Raw genomic sequence first — 25,633 nt, 5'->3', positions numbered from 1 at the left:
CTCACGCAGCAAACATGGCAGACTTGCATCAAGAGAAACATTAATCCAGGCCCAGCCTGTGCCAGGAAAGCACAATTGCCTCGCAGAGCTTGAGCACAGTTCATGTGCAAGAACGCGAATGGAACTCGGCACAAACATATTCAAATAGATGTTCCCAGACTGCGGGGAGGGAGGGCTCTCCATCAGTAGATCTTTTTGCCACAACCAAAGAACGCAAAATGCCCTGCCTGCACGTCTGGGTGCCCACCACAGGGGGAAAGGGGGTGGAGGGTCACTAGTCGGCGCACTATCGCGCTATGGAGGAACTGGTTAGGGATATTTGTGTAGTAATGGGGTCATAGAAAAAGCATATGCAAAGTAGTACACGTTACTTCAGGAACAGCTAACCCTGGTTCTTTTTGCACCATTGTGGACGAGACAGTCCTGTTACCCTCTTGAGCGTTTCACCATGCCCACCAATCTCCAGTCCACAACCTACTGACACGACAGCAGATGGCACACCCAAGTCCCTAGGCCTAGACTATGAAATTGGCCCCATAGCTCCAGAAGACCTAGTTTGGTCATGTATACTTGCCAGAACGATCCATGGACATTGCATGGGGCAAGAAAACGCAATAATAGACACTACTTCTTTAAAAAGTGGAATCTTGTCATTTGATGTTCAAAGAAACCAATCGCCCCAATTGTCTGCTTATCAGCAGATATTGTTACCTGCCTGTTTTTTTTATTATTATTTTTTCTCCTTGATTAAGGATTAGTTTGCAATTCTCTAAAGGTCCACTTGACAACACAAGCATCAAACAAAAAAGTATTGTGATAGAAAGAGCCTGTGGTCAAAGGAGTTGATGAAAGGAGTAAAACCCATTTACCCACCAGTCGTGCAGCCCATGCCTGTCTGGAATCTAAATATGGACTTTCAAAGATTGATGGGCCCTCTTTTCCAACCAAAGCATACATCTCCTTTTTAAAGGAGTTGACTTCCTTTTTGCAGTCGCCTCTATTGTAAGAATACATGAGCTTCAAGCTCTGTCACTGCACCCTTTGTCACTATTCTCAAGCGTAAAGTGGTTGGAAAAACACATCCAGGTTTTTCACTAAAATAATTGTCCAAAATTCCATGTCACCCCCCTGGTCGAATTGGCAGCTTTCTTCCCCAACCTGCAGTCTATGCTTTATTTGCTTTGAAAGAGGAGGGGGGAGGAGGGGTGATAATGATTTAAGCCACCCTTGTGAGGTGGATTGTTGGGTGTATACAACTATGCTATGTACTGGCACATATTGCCCACCCTAGAGCACGCTCCTCTAGAGCAGCAATGGTTTTTGTGGCAAAAGTACCATTAGAGGAAATTTGTAAGGCAGCAGCATGGAGTTCTGTGCATACATTTACACAACATTATTGAAGAGCAGATTCCTAGGTGTGAAATGCAGTTCTACATCATTTGTTCTCAACTGGTCCTTCAGCTCACCCGCAACCTTAAGGTATTGTGCATGCTAGTCTAAGCAGATTCACCAGCCACAAAAGGCAAACATTACTAACCAGTAATCATCTTTCTCTGGCTTGTATCTGCTTAAAATCGCATGCGCCTGCCAACCCCTGCATGGAAGGAAGGGACGGCTCTGTAAAAAGCACTGCTGCGCTTGTGCAGTAAATACATTTTATGTCAAAAAAACTGAAGACATCAATGTGTGAAGGATCATGGGTTCCTGTACATGTAGGATAAGGCTAGTGTGACAGGAAAGCCCATGTGGATGCCCCCTTTTTTCGAATCTAAAAAAACCTAGATGTAATACTCTGAGCTAACTACTAGATAGCGGCATGTGATGCTAAGCAGATACAAGCTGCAGAAAGACAGTTACTGGGTAAGTAATGTTTGTCTTGTACTTAATCTATTGAGTCTGTACTGATTAGCCCCATCACCAAAAAGGACAGTCGTGATTTCATTTTGGATGCTTTAGTTTGGTCACACGTACATTCAACTCCATCGTTTTTGCTCAAATGAACTCAGTATGCTGAATGTCCTCGATTAACGCCCAATCTATTTTTGTGTGGTTATTATTGGACAACTTGAAATGCTAGGCACCAAGCAAGGCTACCGAATAATATGTTGTGAATCCTTTCCTTTTTAGGACCAGATTTACATGTCATCATGGCTACCTTTGACGAAACCGAGACCGAGGAGATGTTGGCGTGCATCAGGATGAAGGTATACCATCCACATCATAATGACAAGCAAGTCTTTCGCTCCATTTCCCTTTTCAAAAGACAGAAGCACAAAACTGATGAGGTGGTTTCATTTGGGCGAGACATCAAGACCTGTACGTATGTCCTGTGGGACGCACGTGCCTCCCGAGTGCAGTTTGCTCTGCAGGCGTTCAGGCAGTTTAACAGCTCAGAGCTGAGCTTTGAAATAAAGAACATGAGCAGAAAGACAAAACTGATACTAGATAATATGGAGCTGAGCTACCTCAACAAAATGGAGCTGCCAAGCAAGTGCATGCTCCGCTTTGGCGACTTTCAGTTCTTGGTCGAGCGGGAAGCTGGAGAGTCCCTGGAATATTTTGAGACCTACTTTGAATTGACGCCGACATCGCCATTGCAGGAGATTCTCATTGCGCCTTCACTGCAGCCCATTCCAGAACAAGGCATCACAAGCCCAAGACTAAGCCTAAGCCCAAGCCCAAGCCTGAACTCGAGCTGGCATTTTTCCCGGGCTGAAACGGCAGAGGAAGTGGATGAAAATGAATCGTAAACCGCTTGAGGAAGACTCTTTCGATGCCTTGCATGCTAAACACCTTGGAGCCTATGATAACAGTACACTAATTGTCATGAAATACCTGTCGCATTAACCTTGTTCACAAAACCAAGGCCACAAAACTTTGTTAAATGTGACCTACCACATTCTTGTCCGGAGTGTGACCTACTAGGGCAGTTGGGATAAGAATGTCATCTGGTGCTAGATCCGCAAAAACCTGTAAATATTTTAGTTTTAAAACCCCAAATGTGTATACAATTTTAAAGTTGATAAAACATGTATTAAAAAAATAGAAGGGGGAAAAAAAGGGGCCTTCAAAATGGGAGTAATGGGTTTTATGGCTACAGCTGGGCTGGTAGTGGTCCCTGTTAAAATAATAAAAACCAACTGTGAAAAAGTGGGGTTAATGGCTACAGGGAAGGGAGGAGGAAGCTCATCACAATAGTCAGAGCAAAGGTTGGCATGGCATGTCAATGTTTCTTGTGACACAGGTGTGCGTGACCTTGAAGGGAAAGTGCAATCCAGCCATTAAAGCCACATGGGCCCGATTCACAAAGAAACTGACGCAAGTAATTCAGACTTGCTCTTGACTTACACGTGCAAAGGGTTATTCCATTCACAAAGAAAGTTATTACAAGTAACCCTGACTTACATCTGACATACTCCTACTCTGAATAACTTGCTCCTAGTAAGTCAGGTAGGTGTAAGTCAGTTTCTCAAAGTAACTTTTGTGAATACAATAGTCTTATTTAGGTGTCAGACTTACTCCTGGTAACTTCTTTGTAAATTTGGGCACACAATATTAAGTTCTTATATTATAAAATGTCGAGCAAAATGATATTTCCTTCAATTTTTGAAAATCCCTGACAAAACATAGATCAAATTTTGTTAACAAAATCGATGCCGGCAAGTGAAATTTTATTAAATAGGAAGACTCTTTACACTCCAAAGAAATTGAAAAAAAGGTTCTATGGTGTTCAATCATTGTGAAGAATGTGTATGGATATACAAAAATCAAAATGGCCCGTGTCTACTGTCTCTTGTCCTGGCAGGAAGTGATGCCAACACAGCCACGTTCTGGAATCCGGTACTCCAGTGCGTTCTTTTCACCCCTTGCATGACTGCTTAATGTAAATGTGACGTTCTGAAGAAAACAAAAGACAACATTCACCTGATTAGTTCATGAGTCATATCGAAGAACCTATTATTTTAAAATCTCTGTATTCTGTTTATCTCTTGTATATTGGCAGGAGTTAATGCAAAACGTGTAACCTATTTTACATATGTCTTAATAATAGTCTTGGCAAGTCCTCGAGTATGTGGTCCCCATGCTGTATTTCAAGTGTGATGGTAAATCGGGTGTTTTGCACTGTGCTTTTTTTTGTGTTTCTTTTTCTTTTTTCTTTACTGCTGTCATGAGATGAAGATACACTTCAATTTAGCTCGTTACTTAAATAAAGAAACGTAGTTTTTAGGGAGTGGGCATCAGGTCTGACTGTTTGATTCACAAAAGTCAACAGTGGTAACTGACCTACTCCTGCAAAGAGGAGAATAAGTCTGGAGTATGTCAGAGTTCCAGTGAATTGGCCCCTGAATCGGGTTATTAAGAACCCCGGTTATTCACTAAGAAATGAATTACTTGTATGTGAACTCTCCACATCCTAACTTGAATGTTCTGTTCCAATGGAGTCCTGGCACTGTTATGAGCACCGACGCCATGATGTCTGGGTTCCTATTATGAACATAGTGTTTCTTATACATGACATGCATAATTATTTTATATATTAAAAGATGTGGAATATTTTTAAATTGTGCCTATATACCTTTTGAAATGCATATATAATTATTTTTAATGTATTCGTTTTTTTTAGTATTTATGAACAATTCATATACTTTAAATGTAGCAGAGCAATAAAATATTTTTAAATGTATTCTCTTTAGTTTAATTCCTCGCACATTCGTGAAGTAAAAAAATAAATTAAAACAGCCGATGCTGGCTCACTAAGTCTTTTCTAGCAATATGTTTGACCTTCTTATGAGTACTTGAGACTAATTCACAAAAGGACTATCAAGTGATTCTCATAAGGGTAACTGGTATTTGTGATTTGTGTTGACGTAAGTGCCTCAGGGTTGGGTGACGTGCACCTGTGCACCTTACCAAAAAAAAAAAATAAATAAAACCAGGGAGCATTCCGAAGAGTAATAATGGCATGTCTCAGTGGGGAAGATGTACACGCCCATGCGCAGTGTGATTTTGTGTAATGTAGACAACACGTTTACTGTGTCTGACACCTTCATGAACACGCTTCACTTGCATCGAAACATTTTAGGAGTACGTGTTGAATGTGAGGTTTGAAGGTGTGAAAGTGTATCTTGTATAGGATCTGAGGAGTAACAAGCGATGTAATAGAAAATATTTTGAGTGCAATTTTGGACAACTTGTTTTGGGAAGAAGTGCTCATTTTCTTTGTGAATTAGATGTAACTTGCAAGGATTTCAAGTTCTACCGGATCTCTTTATAAATACTGATTTCAAGTGTAAGTTATGCCCACACATAGGAGGGAGTGGCATGCAGATGGCAACACATGGAAATCTAGGAAAATGGGCCTCAATTCCTGCATGTTAATGACTTAAGGTTGCAGTCAAATTCAATAACCAGTGCAGGGGTGCTTTGACACAAGCATGCTTTTTGTTCAGGATTTCATGATGGCATGTGCGAATAATGGATTCACCTGTATGGTATTAATGCATACGAGCATATCAGCCATGCCGTCTTTTTAGACTGACCAAGTACTGACAAAATATGTGCCAACATCTTTTGGCAGTTCTCAACATTATTTTTCATATTATTCAGTGTTTCTTCCGCTACCTGCAACATCAGGAGATGCAAAACATGCCAGCGCATCTGCACCAGATCTGCCATAACAACCCCACAGAACCGAACAATACGGAGATGCAAGGGATATACAGCTGCAAAAAAAGAGGAAAGTCGGGTACTGGCCCCTCCTTGCCTGTAGCCACCACATCAGCTGCCACAGAGTCTGTGGCTACACCAACCACCGCTGTCATGCCCACCATAACCATCAGAGGCACCAAGGCTCCACCCCCTTCCATCATCATTACCACCACCATTAACCTTCTAGCAGTCATGAGGAGACAGCTCCAATCACTGCTTAGTAGATTGTCACCTCATCACTTCCCCTGCTTGCACCTGTTTACCTCTCCAGTGTACGCACTCTAGTACGTCCAAGTCTGGATATTCACCTGCTGGACTCCTCTCCCCTTCCCACCATTTCCCAACTACTCCCTTCCACTTATCCACTGGCCATGTACAGCAGGATCGTCATCTGCAGGATACCAATGGCACAAGCTAATATGACACAGCAGTGTCCATCAGGGAGGAATCGGCCCGGTGAGCAAGCATCCCCTGTATTGCAACTAGGTTTTACTGTCATTTGGGAAAGGCTTAATCTGATTGAGGCACGCCAGGAGCACATAAGAATTAAACAGGAGAACCTAGCACACTCTCAGCCAATGAGGGAAGCTTTTTAGGGGGCATCAAGGCAGGTCTCCAATGCCATGGATAGTATGAGCAGGAGGATTGGCGATGGGACAAATGGCGTTACTCTTGTTGCACAGAGGGTTTGTGAGTTGGCAGAGGCCATGTCTGCATCCAATGAGACTGCGATGAGAGCCACCACGCTCATATGCAGGCACATCCGGGGAGTGGACTTGGCCAGCTTTTTATCAACCACTTCTGCAGAGGGATCAGGCTCCAGCACTCCTTTAAGGCATTCTCCGCGAGCACTGTGCAGTCCCCAACAGCTCCGCATGGACGTGGCAAACACCCATGGAAATGAAGACTGATGATCAACATGGGGATTGAAGGAGTGCGTGGGAGTCGGGATTGAGATACTTGGGAGTGTAAGGGTGTTGGCGATTGAGGGAGGTGGGTTGGAATGTTTTTTTTTTCTTTTTTATACATATTAAATCACATTTAAACTTGAACCAATGTGAGGATAGTCTTATTTGAGTGGGTGCAACAAATTTAATATGGGAGTATAAACAGTTCTGTGAGGTATGTGTAATGAAATGTACTCGGAAGAATTTGTTAATCGGTCCTAGGTAAACAAGATGTCCTTCCCTGCCTTCACAGTCGCTGCATAGCGGTGAGTTGTACCCGGCATGTGTGTTGTCATCCTCTAGGGCATGTCGACATCTGGGGACATGTGCAGCATAGCCCACACAGAACTATTTTGCCCACCTTGTCTCGCTTGTATTTTAGGGCGCCTCCTGTCTGCTGGAGATACCAGACCTGTCCCTTCAGTAGGCCAACGGTACTCTCTATGCAGAGCCTGGTCCTTCCATTTGCCTCATTACATGATGCCTCATGTACTACGGGGTGGGAGGATGGGTAATGTCACTTTGTGAATCCCCCACTTCACACATCACTGAACCACCAGGCTTGACAGTCCTACACTGTAACAGGATTTGCAATGAAAATGTCTGCAGACTCCTGTACTTTGTTCTCATGCATGACCTCTGATGAGTGTACTGATAATCTTGTGCACTTTCTGTTATCGTTCCTGCTCTTTGGAACTTACCTTCAAGGTTTGCAGCATTCATACCATCACAGCATGTCAGTGTTGCGCTATCATCATGCACAGGGAAATACTGCTTTGGCCGTCTAGGTACAGTTTCCTTTGCATTGTTGTACTTGTAGTTTACTCTTAGTGCATTTCTTAGTGAATTGGGGATCTAGCATTGCTGTCATGTTGGGGCGTTGTCCAGCAGGGCCTTGTGCTGTGGCTTCTAATCTGTTGTGTCGGAGAGCAGGTCCTCAATGCCCAGGGCATACACTGCATTGACTGCAAATCGGTGCCCCTGTTGTCGGGACCATTGTAACTTGTGGATCATGTGTGTTGTATGCTGGCAATTGTACTTACAAAGGATCCAGGTCTGTTGCCCTCCTGTGTGTCTCCTAAATGCAGGCAGTGTATTGTTTCACAGGACCATGGCGCTATATAAAACAATAAATACAAATATCATAAATGGAAACTGGGAAGTGGGTGCAGCAGTGTGTCAGGGTGAGGTCTGGGTCACATGTTCATTAAGGGAATGGTGTTTCCTGAAAACCTCTTCCAATGCTGGGGTGTGGGGAGGCCACCAATATCACATGCATGCAGTCTAGATTTGCGATGACGTTAGGGAAATGGGAAGCTGCGTCAAAGCAAGCCCTGTGTTTCCTTGTAGCAGGGTAGTGGGGAAGGAGATGTGCTGAGGTGTATGTTGCATGAGTGCATTCAGCACCTGGGTGAGCAAAATCGGCAATGTGGGCTGCAACATGCCATTCTACATGCCCAAAGTGTGCTTGGCTTTAGCAGTGGTTGTATTGCTGTTCGGATGTTGATCCTGCTTTGTAGATCATCCTGTATCAGGGTGTGTAGCTCTGCTATGGTCTCCCTGTTGAGACAGTATGGTGTTATTGAATACACAGCCGATGCTCATGGTGATTGTTATGGTTCGGATGGCGCCACTTCCCGCAATGCAAGAGCAGCTGGAGACTCCGTGGTGAATACGGGGATCTGCCTCGGTACTTCAATCCCCAGAAACTATTGCGACTCTCACATCGCAACGTCACGCTCCCATTGCGGAAGTAAATATGCGTGGTTCAGCTACTGATGCTGCTACTCAATGCAGCTTGTCTCCTGTGAGCAGCATTTCTTCTGCATTTAGATCCCTGCTCTTCTTCCTTGGTTTTTGGAACCCTGGTGTTTACTGGCTTTCATCTCAGATTTCCCCTTCATTGGTTTCTGGTGTTTCTGGTAAAGGTTCATTCCTCTGGCTTTTGGACCCAGATTTTTCTTCCTGGATTGGTTTTGGATGAACCTTTTTGCTCTTGGTGTTTTGGCTGTTCCTTTTGAACTTCCCTTGGGATTTGGACCTTCGCCTGTGTGGACTTTTCTTTTGTGGGATTTCTAAGGAGGTCCTGTTCTTTGGTATCCTGGTACTCTGCCCTTATGGATTCTTACTACTTCCCTGTTTCTGTTTCGATTCGTTTTCCGTCCCCTGGCCCATGATATCACAAAGATGGATGAGAGTGGATCTGAAGGTGGCAGTGTGGTGCATCCATTAATGCTTTCTGTACCCTTCATTCATGTTTTCTTTTTTTTGTTTTTCTTGCAGCTTCGAAGTGATCCTCCAAGGACTGCCTCTGCTCTTCTGCCTTCCTCTTCTCTGTAGGCTGTGAAGTCTGCCTCCTCTCAGGAGCATATTCATACCTTCTTGACAGTGATGGCCTGACCCAGTGAGTGGGTGCTGTCCTTGCATGGCGTCTCCTCCGCCTTTCTGCTAATTGTGCTGTGGGATGCTGCTGTGTATGCCTCTGCAGATCAAAGTAGAACAGGAAGTGGTGGCACTCCAATTTTTTAACTGCTAGAGCAGCATGGTGTTGGGAAGTGTGTTTGGGGAAGGTGTTGCCCTTACATACCCGTTCTGAGTCCATTGGGTGCACCAGTGGCGTTGTTTCCATTACCTGTATGCATTTAGCTCCACCTTTTAGGTGGAGTTAAGCGCACTGTTTTTGGTGGAATTGCAGCTCATTTTTGTTGTTATTTCAATGGTATTTCCACTTGTATTTTTATTTCTGGTGCTTATTTTGCTTTTGGAATTGGAGCTGGTAGAATTTCTGCTGGGCTACAGCAGTAATATCGCCAGCAGTAATTTCTTCAGTGAAGCAGTAAAATTGATGGTAATTCCGTTACCGCCACTTTATCCACTTACATACTTGTAATGAGGCCCACAGTCTGTCTTTGCTTGTATTCTGATGTAGGCGATTCTAAGTTGCTTAACATATTTATCTTGTGTGAATACTGCAATTGAACACTTTGATGCCACATGTGAAACGCACGTTCACCCCCGAAGCGGCATCTTGGTGCTAATAATAACAGATGTTTATTATTACCCAACTTAATGGTACTCATTTTATCGACCTCGGAAGGATGAAGGGTTGAATGGACCTGCCAGGATTCGAACCTGTGACCATGAGGTCAAACACAGGTCTCTGTAGTGGATGCATTAGTCCACTGAGCCACAGACCCGGCCTTGGAAGGGGACAATTCTACTATAGATCTGTTAATAAAACAATTGCTACTTTACCTCTTACAATAAATGGTATAGATGCCTGGACAAAAGAAACCCATGCGGAAATAATCACATTAAAGTCAGAAATGCATACGTTCACAGACTGCCTAGTTGAAATGGAGCACAGGATTAAGAAAGACAAAGAAACAGCAGATAACGTTTATTCCTTAAAGTTAAACTTTAAATCTGCCCGAATTGATTTAGGAGACTGCAGTAGCCATGCTAATATTCTTTGTTATCGGCTTGACCGTAGAAGGAAATTATCTGCTCTCATTCTTGGAAACCTGGATCCTGGAAGCATTACAAATATTCTTTGATAAACCTCTAGAAATTCCGCAGGCACATAGAGTTCAGAGGAAGGAAGAGAGCAATACGAAGACTCTGTGGATCAACAATGGATTGTTTCTGCCACATCAACATGCCCAACAGATCATGGTCTCAGCCAAAAATTACAATCTGATAATGTGGAAAGGACAAAAAAAAGGTTTATAGAATCTTCCAGAAAAACCACAAATGTCAGAAAAGTATTTGTAGTGCTGTGGCCAGAGTTGCGGAAATGGCAAATGCATTACGGCTTATTGGAAACCGCAAGAATGTTAGTAAGGGCAACCGCACAAGAGAATTTACTGACCCAGAGGAAGTGAGTTTTGCTATGTGAATAAAAGGAGGCTGCAATGGTTACCCCAGCACAGGGTAGGTATGAGAGTTTAATTAGCCAACAGAAAGAGAAAGGGATTGACATGGGAACAACTAGCTGCAAGGAGAAATCTTCTGACTGAAAACAGAAAATTGCCCAATAGAGAGAAACCAAATTGGCAGTGGGAAATATTGAGGTCCCCTTTAAATGACAGGAACTAATATGAGATTATGGAAAGTTATTCAGTGTTTCCACTAGTGAGCAGGACAGTGAACATAGTTGTTTATTAATTGTCTTTAGATAAGTAAGACCTATACAATCAATTAAATAAGTAACACGTGTCCTCTGGGTTAACACGTGTTTCGGCCCCTGGCCTTTGTCAAAACGGGGCATTCGTTTTCTCATTCTTTAAATAAAGAAAAAACACCCATATGTAAGTATGTGGGGAACACAGACAAAAGGGGATTGATGAAGGATAGGGTTCAAGGGTGGGACAAATTGAAAATCATATAAGTCATTACTCAGTTATAGTAACAATACTATAATAATGTCATATCAGTTCAGTCATAAAGTTTAAATCGAATTGTAATTATTGACTCACCCCGTTGGTTTGCTAACGTATTTCATTTGGTCATAACTCTCTTCTGCACAGCTCCCAGTCATGGGTTAATCCCTGCTTTATTCTATAATATGAACAAGAATGTCTATTTCATTTTCATGTATAACAGATCGACAAAATGATTTCCCTACTTGTTGCCTAATGTAGATAAATAATGCCATGTTTCACTGAATCATTATTGCTGATAATTGCCTGTGTAGTACTTGCAAGTCCATTGTTCTATTAAGAATGTCAATCTCCCTCAATAGTAGCAATACCTTGTGCGCCCATAGAATATGTAAAAAAAATGCATTCTGCAAGGTTTACCTTCAAGCCACTATTAGCGTTGCTTGGTTACCAGTCTCTAGGCCTTTACCGATTTCCATGCTGCATACTATTTGCCTGCGTGGTGCTTACAACAGGTCTTATATTCTGTTAACAGTGCCGCATCTCCCTCAGTAGTAGCGATACTTTGAGCAACCATATAATGTGTAACTAATGTCTGTTAGATGTATATAAGGACCAAACGTCTAGTGTGACCAATAGGTAATCGTATGTATTGTTTTCAAAATATTGAGAGTACACTCGTGAGTCCTTGAGGTACAATGCTAGTTGATCTACAAAGGGTCTTATCCTACAAAGGGTCTTATCATGACATCAATGAATTCAGATATATGTTCCGTGACCCACCCTATTCCACTAAGGATGGGTTTTGCTTGTGGTACCCTTACAAATTCTCTGTGTATTTTCAGAAAAGAAAATACATTGTCAGAAGTCTTGGTTCCTTAACCTAATTCATTAAGTTGGTCTGAAACTTTCTTTGTAGGATTCTCTTTCAATGTAATGTAGCCTCCAGGGGTATTCAGATGCCACATATCCATATCTATGTAGTCACTTCTCTCCCCTTTGTCGGCTTCCTTGATTGTTTCATCTTTTCTTAAACTATCTAGTGCTCTTTTCTGTTAGGTTTGCCCCCGTCTTGTATTGCGAGCTGTTTGATCCTAAGGTATATTGTCCTTCATTGATGTCCTTAGTAACTGGTTTTTAGTTTTAATTTACAGATAAATTTAAACAAATCTATTTGAAGGTCAATTGGATCAAAAATTGTAGATGGTGCAAATGATAGCCCTCCGTTCAAAACATTGCGTTCCTCTGTAGTTAGATTTCTATTGGATAGATGAATCACTAGATCATTCAGGTGTGCTTGTTGGTCACCACTTTGGCGCTGGCCCTTGTTAGACTTTTGCTTCAATCTTGAACGGTGTCTGGATCTGTTGACTTGTTGCCCCTCCCCCCTCCTTCCTCTTCTTATAGTGTTAAAATTGTCGTGGTTGTAGGCTGTAGTAATTGAAAACGGACCTGTTTTGTAGTAATGCTTTTGTTTCACTTTTTGAATCTACAAGTCTGATTCATATAGCCTCTGTTTGCTGCCGTCGTACCTCCTCCTTCACTACTCTGTCCTTCTTGTTCAGATTCTATGTCCAAACTTCCTGTTGAGCTCCCTTGAGCCATAGGTTGGTTTTTGATCATATTTAGTTTGGAAAGTGTAGACCATGTCACAGGTTTTTCTGCAATCACGGTCATTGCAGAAAAATGTCCTCGTTTTGCGTAATTTAATTTCATCTTGGTATTCTCTAGTAGAATACAATTCCTCTTAGAAGGCATACAGATATGCTGGACACATGTGGATGACATATATTGTACAGATGATGACTTGAGTGAACACTTAGAGAAGGTGGGCTTAATCATTAGGACACTAACAGCTAAAGGCTACATTTTCAATTTCAAGATACCTAAAAAGACCATAGAGAAATCACATTTCCACGGTTTTCATTATCTGAGGAGGGAAGGGGACCTGCTCCACAATTCCTAGAGAAATTTGCACATTTGCAAATCCCACGTACACTTAAGCAGTTATAGGCCATACTTGGCCTCTTAAACTTTGGGCGATCATATGTGGCAGACTATGAAGCATTAGTGAAAACACTATATGACTTGGTGAAACCCAACTTCCTTTCAAGAGACTTCAAGCGAGAGTACACACGCATCCTGCAATATGTCTACCAACAGATGACTCAAAGTAGTCCTCTCCAGAACAGAAACACAGACAAGGATTTAGAGGTGACACCATTTCCTGGTCCAAAAGCTTTTACATATGTAGTATGTGTAACCATGGGGAAACAGAACCCATAGCATACCACCCACATGTCTATTCAATTCCAGAACAAACATTTGCTCCAGAAGAAAAGATTCTGGCTGGAGTACGAATGATAGTGCAGAAGGAACGCACCCTAGCTGCAAACAAAATCATCCACATAAAAACACTGTTAGTGCAGTTGAAGACAGCTACACGCTATAGCATTGTAAATGTGAATGTACTACACTCCAGATGGGTTTAGTGGGCCACAACTCAGACAGCACAAGACCTAAAATATCACTATAAACCAGAACTACTATAAATGTATGAACTGGAATGGTCTCTACAATCAGAAGCAGATGCAGCAGTACCAGACATCCCGCTTTGGATGTTTGCAAATGAACAATACTCTGATGGAAGTACGGTTCCAGCAGTTGGGACACGCTTGAAGTATTCTGCTGCCTGTCTTGCAGCTAGACCATCTGGTGAGTTCATTGTGCTTGGTGCAGTCTCCTTTCACTCTCTCTCTCTCTCTCTCTCCCCCTCCCATCTCCCTGTCCTCTCCCTCCATGGTGCTCTCCATTTCACCTATCTACTGTAACTGTTACTCCATCACCTATCCTATCCCTCTTTCAATGCCTGGAAGGAAAAAGTTCAAGAAAGGTCTCCTGTCTCTAACCCAGGCTTGCCTATCGCTTTGTTAATGCAAAAAAAATAAATAAACACCCATGAACACTTGCTGTCACATCTCGACTACAACTCTCCATCCGTTCCTATCCTTCTGGATCTTTCCTCTGGCTTTGACATAGTCAATCTTGCCACCCTGACTAATCGGCTCTCTGACACCCTTGGCATCACAGGTCTGGCACTTGACTGGTTGACCTCCTTCCTCTCTGACCATCCTTCCCAGGTTCAACTGGGTCCTTTTCTCTCCCCTATCACACTCTCCACCTGCAGCATCCCTCAAGGCTCCATCCTCTCGCCGTGGCTCTTCAACATCTACCTCGCCCATCTGATCTCCTCCTTCTCACCTCACATCCAGCATTATGCCGATGACACACAGCTCTCCTCCAAGCTTCCCTCTATTGCTTCCTCTTCCTCCTCTCTCATCCCGGACTGTCTGACTGCTTTTCAGCATGGTGTGGCTGCCAATGATCTCTACCTTAATGTGAGAACCTGCTCATTGGAACCCCTGCTCCCTTCTACCCTCTGGCCACCCTTTATGCCCCCTACCCTCTTGTGAGGCAAAAAACCTTGGTGTCATCTTGGACTCCTCTCCTTCTCTCCTCTCATTGTGGACCTTGCAAAGAAGGCCCACTCTCAGCTGCACCTCCTCAGAGGCATTCTCCTTTCCTCGCCTTCCCCCGGAAACTCAATATCTCCAGAGCGCTGGTCCTCTCTAGGCAGGACTACTGCAACAGCCTCTTCCTCAATCTTCCTTTATCCACCTTTAGCCCCCTTCAACTATTATCCTTGGCCTGAAGCCCAGGGTCTGCATCTCTCTAGCCCTAAAATCTCTCCACTGGCTCCTGGTTGCTGCTAGGATCAAATTCAAGACTCTGCATCATCTACAAGACTTTCTGGGGCCTGTGATCTCGCTACATCCAACTCTCCCTAAATACCTACCTGCTAGAGACCTTCTGTCTTCTAGCTCCAACTCTCTGCAGGTCAGATGCTTCACTAAGCAGAGAGTGGGGGTAGATCTCTCTCCTCTGCAGGAGCCTCCCTCTAGAATGGTCTACCTGCCACTCTCAGGGTTGAGACGGATCTCCTTAAGTTCTGGAAGCACCTCAAAACCCTCCTTTTCTCTTCTTCCTTCCCTTACCCCTGTCTGCCGCTCTAAATGGCTGCCTGGTCCCCTCTAAGTTCTACAGGGCACCCCCCTCCTTGCTCTTATCATGTTGACCCTCACCACCTGCACCCCATGCCATTCCCTGGCACTTGCCCTCCTTCCCTCCCCTTAGCACTCGCCTAGCCCCTGATGCCCCATCCCCTTACACTTGCACGCTCTCCTCTTTAACCTGCACTTCCCTTCCCCCCCTCTCCCTCGCACTTCTTGTTACTGCACTTGCACAATCTGATTGTCACAAGGCCTAGTAGGGCTGTTATTGTTATCTTTCTCCCCTGTCCCCCCACCACCCTTTTTTGGCCCTGTGACGCATTGAAACACCATTTGTTGTATATGCTCCTTACAAATATACAATAAAATAAAAAACTTTAATTGTGGGGCATCTATTTAAAGTTTTGTGCATTGATGTGTTATATATGGTACATGTCTTTAATACACATATGAAGGGTTACTGGAAGGTGTGAGCAGTGGACTACCAATAACATATAATGTGACATTGGTAAGCCTCTCCTGTGTTGACGAATGAGAGCAGCTGCCTGCTGCAGGGGTTGTTTCCTGCTCTCTTTATTTATGCACAGTAACAGGTACATGATTTTCCCCACCTCTACTCCTACCACAGCCCCTGCTGTGGGCTCTAGGACACTCCCCTGGGGGTGGAGGGAAGTCTCTGGAGGTAGGGGGTGATAAAATTCACATCCATAACCACTACCAAGCATGTCAATACGCAATGCTCCTTTTCCCACAACAGGCTCTCAAAGCAGCCAGGCAAATAACATCAGCAGCAGTGAAACGGGACCTTTACAGGCTGAGGCCACAACTGAGGCTCAGCAAACAACTGCAAGGAATAATGGCTCCTCAACCCATGCTGCGTAAAGTTTGTCAACCCGCACAAAAACACCTGCCAAGAAACCTGCATCCTCCATGACTCTTGTTCCCACAACATCAGCTAGCACTTCCACTGCCAATTAGGCCACAGGTGCTCATCATAATGCCCTGGTCACCAGTGTCCCTGCCAACACTCTGGTGGATGCATCCCCGAAGGGCGGCCTCCCTGCACCTGACCCCCTTCACAACACTGAACCCCTTGCACAACACTGAACCCCCTGCATCTGCTGCTCTATGTTCCCCTGTTGTTCGGGGTCCACTGTGGCAGCTCCATATAGGCAGAGAGTATACAGAGGACATCGAATCTGCAGCTGATGGGTATGTCATAAGTCAAATGCACTCCCTAGATGACACACCCTCCCCTATCCACCCACCGGAAACTGCCACAAGATGCCTTGATGGCCACATGGGAAATAAATGAATTGAGTTTTCATTAGAAGTAAAGATCTGTTAGTCTTTTGGGTCATAGATCCTACTACAGTGATTTGTCTATTTACATTGTGCACTGTGTATATTATATATCATAAAACTGATGCCGCAAGTGCCCATCCCTTCCTTCTGTCATTTTATGCTTCTCTGCCAGCCCATGTCTCGTCATCCTCCTTCTCCGAGTCTGCCAGTGCCACGTCCACCTCAGCAGTCAATGGAACATCCCTCTTGATTCATATATTATACGCATCACAAACACAAGGACTATATTGCCAACCTTCTCCGGACTGTACAAAAGTGCCCCTCTAGTCTGGTGGGGAAACTGGAGCCTTCCTTTCAAGAGTCCAAATGTGCATTCTGTGCACACCGTGGTCATTGTGTGTGCCTTGTTTTAGGCAATCCCCTGTGGTACCCCAGGTTTCCTTATTGTGGTCATGAGCCATGGTAATTGCCAGAGTCACCTGCAAATGGAATGCGACTGGGCCACTTGCATATAAGATAATGGTTGCACTACCCCATCTTGACTAAGTGGTGCATGCTTATCACTTCCTTGCAGTCATTTAAGTACACTCTAGTGCCATTAGGGTGCGTTTCTCTTTCATTTGTAAATGCACAATGACTCGTGCCATTCCTGCTCTGAGGCATATAGTTGTACCCCCATAGTCTGTATTCCCCAATCAACCCTGCACATCCCAATAGGTGCTTGGCATATTGCAATTTCTTTTGCCTTTTTCCTGGTCATTGTGGTTTATTTGATATGTGCTTATGGCAGTGTGTTTGATTAGCATATCGTATGTCTCCGGACAGTTGTGTGCTACTGCGAATGGTGGGGTGCTTTCCTTTCTGCTTCCATGGGTGGACACCTGGGGCCTTCATCAAATCTGAGGGGCAGGAGAGGGGCTGCTCTATGACGGAAATGCATTTTTAGTTATGGGACTTGTGGTCCTTCAGCCCAACTGCTTTAGTGTGGAAGGGACATGGCATGGGGTGTTTGCGAGGCCATGCATGTGGATCATGCCCCAGGATACAGAGTGCTATATGTGCATGGTGTATCATTGGCATCCCCTTTGACCCCAATTCGCTTCCACATTCATCTTTGTGGATACGTACTGTAAGGGTGCAGAAGTAGGAGACAGACACAGGAATGTTGGTTTACTTGGTTCACTTTTAAAGTAAAAATAAAGAAAAGGGGGGTTTAGGGGAAATGCCTTGCTATCCCTAACACTAGGAGGGATTTCCCTGCATCAACAAAACAAACTAATGTCTTTGTCAGAATGTTCAAAATAAGATTTTCCGTCCTCTGTCCAAAACCTAATCTGATCCTCAGACTCGAATCTCAAAAATAGGAAAGAAAAAAAAGGGAAAATGTCTCTTGGCTGGCCTCCTGTAGGCTAGCCATTTAATTAAAAAGCAAAGCTCCAAAAATAAAGTTCTACTCCACTCAAGGAGCTTGGTTCTCCTCTTTTGTATCCTTTCTTTTTCTCCAGCATGGGGTCTGGCATGGATTCACATGCTCATGAATATTCCCCGTCGTCAGGCTGGGAATCCTCGGTACAGAAAAAAATCAGTGTCAGTTTTGTTTCTGATCTGTCTTTCCTAGTAGTAACCAATCACTGATCTCTGGGTCATACTGCCCACAGCCAATGACTGCCCTCTCCCTAAGCCCCGCCTCCGGCAGCCATCCTCAGATTTTTACTGCACGTTCAAGTGTTGGGAGTCCTCGTGCTATAGCTCTCAAGCTTTTGCTGCGTTTTCGCTCTTTTTCAAGGAGAATTTCTCATTTTTCTGTTAAATTGAGCCTCAAGCTCCACCGTCTTTACATCCGATCAACGGGGACCCGTTTCGGAAGTTTCTACGCCCCTCAAGGGTGAAGATTTCATCGAACAACGCTTTTGTAGGTTTCTAGAAGTTTCTGAGGCCTACCCCGGAAATGGCCCAGGAGAAAGGGAGCTCGACGCCCGGGAAGCTGTTCAGGGCCTGCCCTGGATGCCAGCTGCAGAACGTGTTCAAGGACAAAACGCACGTGGAGGAGGAGTGTGCGTTTTGCAGGAACATGTCGGAGCGGACCATGAGGGACCGCCATCTTCGTCTCGCCAACTGGCTGGAGGGAAAGAGCCCGTCAGGTGAGAAGAAAAAGAAGAAATCCGAGCGGTCTTCTAAGTCCTGTGAGGGCGCCCTGGCGACGGGGGCCCAACAGAAGGCTAAGCACCGCGAGTCCGTGGGCACCGGGAGCGCCGAACGTTCAGGTTCCTCGGCTGCCAGGCAGGGCGCATCCTCCCCGGCGCCATCGACCACGAGTCAATGCTCTGGCTCAGGTAAGAGGAAATCCGAGAACCCGGCCAAGCTTCTGGAGAGGCCCCGGTCGATCTCGAAGATTTCGGCTGAGGGGGAGTGAGGCGGGGAGCCCTCCCCCAAGGTGAAGGCCACGAGCACGCAATCGGTGACTAAGGCCTTGATTCACGCAGCCAAGGCCTCTATCGAGGAGGTCGCAGCAACCCTGGTGCAGCCTGTGGAGTTTACACCTGTGGTAGCGGCCTCAGGGCCCAGTGTCTCCCTGCCACCTCAGAGGGAGGCATCTTTCAAGCCCATCGAAAGAACCCCCACGAAGCCCCCGGCGGAGAAAGAGGGGGGGGGGCAGTGGCCGTCGTGGATTCACACACAACCTCCGAGGAGGAAGTTGTTGAAGTCCCTGAGAGCCACGACGCGGGCATGGAGGAGGGCCAGCCCGTCGAGAGGCACCCCAACGAGGGGGACGACGGAAGCGACGGCGGCGCCGATGGGACCCCAGACCAACCGTCGCACCCGTCGCAGCCAGTGCCGCAGGACAACTCGGCGGCCATTTTGATGGCAATTCAATCCTTATGCTCTGAAATAAGGACTAGATTTCCTTTACCCCTGACGGAGGAGCCGGAGCCAGGCCCGACAGAGGAGCCAGGGGCAGGGCCGTCGGAAAGTCCACCACCCAAGAGGAGAAGAACACATCCTCCTGTACCCTTCCAGCCCTCGAGGCCTGCTCAACCCTCCTCCCCGTCCACGGTCCGCGGGGATGACACAGGCACGGACATGGCCACGATGATGGCGGCGACGGTGGGGTGGACCTCCCATCGTCACCCCCTCCCCGGGCTTCCCCGCCCGATGAGACTGGATCCTTCCATGCGATAATCTCCAGGGCATCTGAGCTTTTCCAGCTCTGCCCCGAAGAAAAGAAGAAGGAGGGGTTCCTCTATCAACATCGAGGGACCAAGAGGAAGATGGTCCTCACGGTACCTCTACTGGATGACATCTGGGACGAGGGGCTCTCCCTCCTCAAGAACCCGTCCATGACGCCGGCAAAAAGGGACCGATACGAAAAGAAGTACCGGGTCCCCGACGCGGCCCCTCTATGCCTTAGAGCACAGCCGACCCCAGATTCCGTCGTCTCGGCGGCGGCCAGGAAGAAGGCGGGGGCATCGACATCGACTTCACCGCCGGACAGCGACGGAAAGAAGCTCGACGCGATGGGACGACGAGCCATCACGTCGGCAGCAACGACGATTAAGGCGGTGTCATGATCACTGCTTCCAAGGAGCCAGGACCAGCCCAACATCCTTGGAAGCTGGCCCCTAATCCTAAGCCTAGGCACCAGCCGGTCCCCACTGGGACCTTTTGGACCTTGTCCTGGCGCCGGTGGCACCAGGCTCATCAAAGCCATCGGTCCCGGCACTGGAAGCGCCGGGCTCATAATATGTGTGAAGATGCTTGTGTGGACTTACCTGCAGCAGACCATGCTGCTTACTTACCAGCTACATAGGAATCCTCTGTAAGCCGGAACTATTTTCTTACCTGGGTGGGGCAAGCTCCACGCCCTGGATACAACACTGGAACTCTTCTGGAACAGGAACTCTTTTCTTACCTAGGCGGGGCCGTGGAGGAAGACGCCTCATCACTCCTAGGCTATTTAAACCACACCCGATTGATGAAGCGTGCTTCGCGTTATTCTGCATCTGCAGCAGAACGCTCACCGAGTCTGTTCCAGCTTTTCTTCGTCCGATCCTGTACCTGCAAGAACAATACTTACCATTCCAGTATCCAGTCTTCAGCAGCGCCTGTAAAAGACAAGAAACAACAGGTTAGCACGGCGACTTCACATGCAACGCATTCCTTACCTGGCCCATCGGCAGCGACCATTTCTTCACGCTGCACCTCCGCCTGTGGAGACAAAAGCATAGTTATTACTTACCGGCAATCCGCGAATTCCGGATGTTTTCAACGCTGCAACCCAGCATCTGAAAGACAAAAGAAGAGACATTAGACAGGTATTTACTTACGCCCATCGCGCTCGCCACAATAGAGCGCCTGCAACTACTCCGGCGTTTTCCAGCACCTCTTCAGCAAGAACTCACAGCTGTGAAGGAAAGAGACAGTTAAAGCGCTTGCATTTACTTACGCATTTCCAAGCGCTTCTTTCCAAGGCTCTGGCTCCAGCTTTGGCTCTCTTCATTCCATCTTCTAACGCAAGAGCCCTGCAAAACAAATAGAAGAAAGCATTATTCCGAGCCCTGTTCAATACTTACGTGTCCACGCACTTAAAGACTATATGGACTAAAAGGTGTCCGGAAACTCACCGCTCGTGCTGTTAACGGCGGTTGCGATCCTCTGATGTTAAGAGGCCTACGTTTCACCCAGTGAAGGAACTGGCAACGGCACCCTGCACCAGACGCAGATGGAGAGCCCAGCATTCACCTATCTAAGGTGAGCACTTTGACCTGGGGGCTCTACGGAGAAGCTTAGAAGAGAGAGAGAGAGAGAGAGAGAAGGACACTCAATTGCCCAGATCTTTAACCCCATATATTCTTTCATCTGCAGACATCTCACCCTTCGAGTTCGACACACAGTGCGAAAAAGCTCAGCCCCAGAAGCCAATCGAGTCCTGCATATCACTTTTCGAGTCACAGACACCTTCCTGCCTAGACCAGCGCCTCCGTGGGAATCAGGTGAGCGTTACAGAACGCGAAGCCCACCACAAAACTCCTACCCAGGCGCAATGGAAACCTCGGACACAGACCAACTTGCCCGATTGCTTGGGGAACTAAGAGCAGAGGTACATGCAGCTCGTCAGGAAACAAACTCTTTGAGAAGAGAGCTGATAATATCCAAGGAGCGAACGGAGGACCTCGCTAGGCAATTACTACAAACGCAGGCAGGACAGACTCCTTTGCCCGCTCCAGGAGTAAGTTACCCTTCAGCATCCTCAAATCCAGTGCAAATCAATCTACCCGGTAAAGTGCCTTTGGCTCCACCCGAACGCTTTTCTGGTGACCCAAAGAAATTTGCAGTGTTTATCAACCAGTGCCGCCTACACTTCTTATGTCGCCCAGCTGCCTTTCCAACAGACCAGACCAAGGTGGCTTTCGTGCTTTCTTATCTCAGTGGCAGTGCCGCAGATTGGTCGATCCCTTTGGTCACTCAGGATGATCCGGTCCTTCACGATTTTCAGGCCTTCCAGTCCAGCATGGAGAAACTGTTCGCAAGACATGCCCAAGGGCAGGCCTTGGACAATGAACTCCTTTCGTTACGACAGGGTAATCAAGACCTCTTGACTTATATTGCCTCATTCAACAGACTTATAGTGGAAACTCAATGGCCGGAGGATAAAAGAATAACGCTTTTCTACAGAGGCCTGCGTGGAGAGCTCAAGGATGTGTTAGCTCAAATTGTGAATCCTCCACAAGAATGCTCAGACTATATTGACTTAGTTGTCCAATTGGACCACAGATTACAGAACAGGAAGGCTGATCGTTCCAAATTTGATACCCGAGTATTTTCTAAACCACAGACCTCTACTAGGGGAGCTGACACCGTGGAACCCATGCAACTAGGGGGCATGAAAGGACCTTTAACTCAAAAGGAGCGGGAAAGAAGAAGACAGCTGCAATTATGCCTCTATTGCGGAAACTCGGGGCACTTTCTTCGAGACTGCCCAGTGAAACCAGCTAAGAAGGCTGTAGGAGCCGCAGATACCTGTACCCAAAATTCTGAGCAGGGAAACGACCTAGCCCGACAAGTGTAGAGGTCCTCTTGCCGAGCGTTAAAATCTGTCCCGTGACCTCGCATTTCGTGGTGCCTATGGTCCTCATTAGCCCAGAATGTCCGGATCGTTTGCATGCAATTGAAGCTTACATCGACAGCGGAGCAATCGGTAATTATGTGGACCGTGAAATGGTATCAAGGATGAATCTACCTCTTGTCCCTAAGGCAGTAAAAGACGTCATTACTACAGTGGATGGCACGGAGATAGCCTCCGGACCAGTAACGCATGCCACCCAAGAAGTGACGTTAGTGAGGCAAGATGGACACCGGGAGAAAATCGTGTTCGATGTGATCAAGGCCCCTCAGTTCCAGATCATTCTGGGAATTCCTTGGTTAGAGAAGCACAATCCTCAGATCGATTGGCGAGCAAAGACGGTTCAGTTTCCAGAATGTTTTACCACTTGTTATCCTCGGCCTGATGTTTCACTGGCAGCGATCTCTTCCGAGGTTCCCAAATTACCTCCCGAATACCAGGAATTCCAAGACGTCTTTCGGAAGGACCAAGCTAACACCCTGCCTCCTCATAGGTCCTACGACTGTCAAATAGACCTGATACCCGGAACAACTCCTCCTTGCAGTAGGATTTATGCCCTCACCGAGCCAGAGAATCTTCACCTCAGACAATATCTGGACCAATACCTAGCTAACGGGTTTATCCGTCCTTCAAAATCTCCAGCTTCCTCGGCTTTGTTCTTCGTTCCGAAAAAGGAAGGAGACCTTAGGACTTGCATAGATTACCGCGCCCTGAATCAAATCACCGTTAAAAACAGATACCCGTTACCTTTGATCCCTGAACTCCTGGACCAAGTCAAAGACGCATGTATTTATACAAAGTTGGATCTCAGAGGAGCCTACCACTTGGTACGAATAAAAGAGGGCGATGAATGGAAGACGGCATTCCGCACCAAGTATGGGCTGTTCGAATATCAAGTGATGCCCTTTGGACTTTGTAACGCTCCTGCCGCTTTCCAGTATTTTATGAACGATGTCCTTAGAGAACTCATAGATGTGTGTGTTGTTGTCTACATTGATGACATCCTCGTCTATTCATCATCTGAAGAGGAACACCAGAGACACGTCAAAGAGGTTCTCGAGAGATTGCGTCAACATAACCTTTTTGCTAAGCTTGAAAAATGCGTTTTCAACGTAACTGAAGTTGAGTTCCTGGGATTCATATTGTCACCTGACGGAGTCCATATGGATTCAAAGAAAGTCGATGCAATCATTAAGTGGCCATCACCAACCTCTGTAAAAGGAGTTCAAAGCATGTTAGGCTTCGCTAACTTTTACCGCAGATTCATTCCTGAATTCTCTCGGATAGTCCAGCCCATCACCGCTCTGTTAAAGAAGAACAAACGTTTTGAGTGGTCTACTGAAGCAGAACAAGCTTTTCAGGACTTAAAAGCTAAATTCATTTCTGCACCTGTTCTAAAACATCCTCGCCCAGAACTCCCCTACATCGTGGAAACGGATGCTTCTAGTCTTGCTATGGGGGCAGTTTTATCACAAAGAGATCCGGTCACACACCAATTACATCCTGTAGCCTTTTGGTCCCGCAAATTCTCGGCTCCCGAGATCAACTATTCAATTGCAGACAAGGAACTTTTAGCTATCAGATCGGCCTTTAAAGCCTGGCGGCATTATCTTTTGGGAGCCAGACACAGTCACCGTAATGACTGATCACCGCAATTTACAATATCTGAAGACGGCCAAAGCTGAGTCTTCCAGACAGCTTCGCTGGGCTCTGTTTCTGGCTGAGTTTGACTTTATAATTACTTATCGACCAGGCAGTAAAAACGGAAAGGCAGATGCTCTCTCCCGGATGGGAGTAGATGAACATTTGACCAATCCAGAACCAATACCCATAATCCCAGAACAAAGGATTTTGGGTTTGGTCAGCGCTCAATCCTTTGAAGACATCAAGACTACAGTCAAATCACTCCTAAACCCGGCCGATTTGCAGGACTGGCAATTAAAGGGAAAAGAATTCTCAGTGGATCAAGACCTACCATATTTCCGAGGACGATTGTACTTGCCCTGTGAGAAAATACAAAAACAAGTAATCTCCTGTTATCACGACTCTCTAATGGAGGGTCACCCTGGCATTACCAAAACCATGGAAAAGATCAAAAGACATTTCTGGTGGCCATCATGGAAGAAGGATATTAGAGACTTTGTAATCTCCTGCGGTGTGTGTGCCCAGAATAAAAGTCAGAAGGAGAAACCAGCCGGCCTATTACACCCATTAGACATCCCTCCCTGTCCATGGATTTCATCACGGACTTACCTCCATGCTCAGGGTATAATACCATTTTAGTAGTCGTGGATCTATTCTCCAAGATGGCTCACTTCATTCCCCTGAAGGGCCTACCTTCAGCTTCAGTATTGGCCCGAGAATTCATAGAAAACATCGTTCGGTTACACGGTTTTCCCTCGGTTTTGGTCTCCGATAGGGGAAGTCAATTCATCTCCCACTTTTGGCGAAGTTGCTGTCGTCTAGCCCAAATTGATGTAAGACTTTCAACCAGTCACCATCCCCAAACTGACGGACAAACCGAGAGGACAAATCAGACTCTAGAGCAATATCTACGTTGCATGCTCCAACAAACTGAAAACCCTTGGAAGGATATTCTTTGGATCGCTGAATACGCTTACAACAATTTGACTCATTCTGGAACCGGGAAGACTCCCTTCTTCCTATTATACGGACACCATCCTAGAACCTCTAACCTGGATCCTCCCCAAGAATTCGAAACACCTGCTGTGGATCACTTGCACTCGGAGATCACTCGTGCTTTTAAGGAAGCCACTGCCCATCTGCAAAGAGCTAAAGCTCAATTCAAAAAAGGAGCAGATCGACACCGTAAAGAGGCCCCTTACTACGCAGTAGGAGACCAGGTCTGGTTATCCACTAAGCACCTGCCTCTAAAAGGACCCCGCACCTTCATCCCAAGATACCTTGGACCCTATCTCATCTCTGCCATAGTTAATCCGGTGGCTGTCAAATTGGAATTACCTGCGCATATGAAAATACATCCAGTATTTCATGTCTCCTTATTAAAACCAGTACAACCAGAAACCCGATTGACTAAACTCCCAGAACCTGTTTTGGTAGAAGGAGAACTTGAATTCG

General features: G+C 46.0%; 1 protein-coding gene across 2 annotated transcripts in view; it reads left to right on the top strand.

Moving 5' to 3' along the window:
• The window catches only part of LOC138516121 (TRAF-interacting protein with FHA domain-containing protein A-like), a 62,632-nt gene extending 57,948 nt beyond the window's left edge, over positions 1-4,684 (top strand). For both annotated transcript variants that reach the window (XM_069630977.1, XM_069630978.1), the window contains exon 2: positions 2,128-4,684. In XM_069630977.1, coding sequence (XP_069487078.1) covers positions 2,148-2,750 — 603 coding nt within the window. In that variant the 5' untranslated portion in view covers positions 2,128-2,147 and the 3' untranslated portion in view covers positions 2,751-4,684. The remainder of the gene's footprint in view (positions 1-2,127) is intronic.
• Positions 4,685-25,633: the final 20,949 nt, after the last annotated feature.

This window comes from Ambystoma mexicanum, chromosome 6q (assembly GCF_040938575.1).
Source record: "Ambystoma mexicanum isolate Mex_15411 chromosome 6q, UKY_AmexF1_1, whole genome shotgun sequence".
In the NCBI taxonomy this organism is placed as follows: domain Eukaryota; kingdom Metazoa; phylum Chordata; class Amphibia; order Caudata; family Ambystomatidae; genus Ambystoma; species Ambystoma mexicanum.
This window is presented reverse-complemented; position numbering and strand designations above follow the sequence as displayed.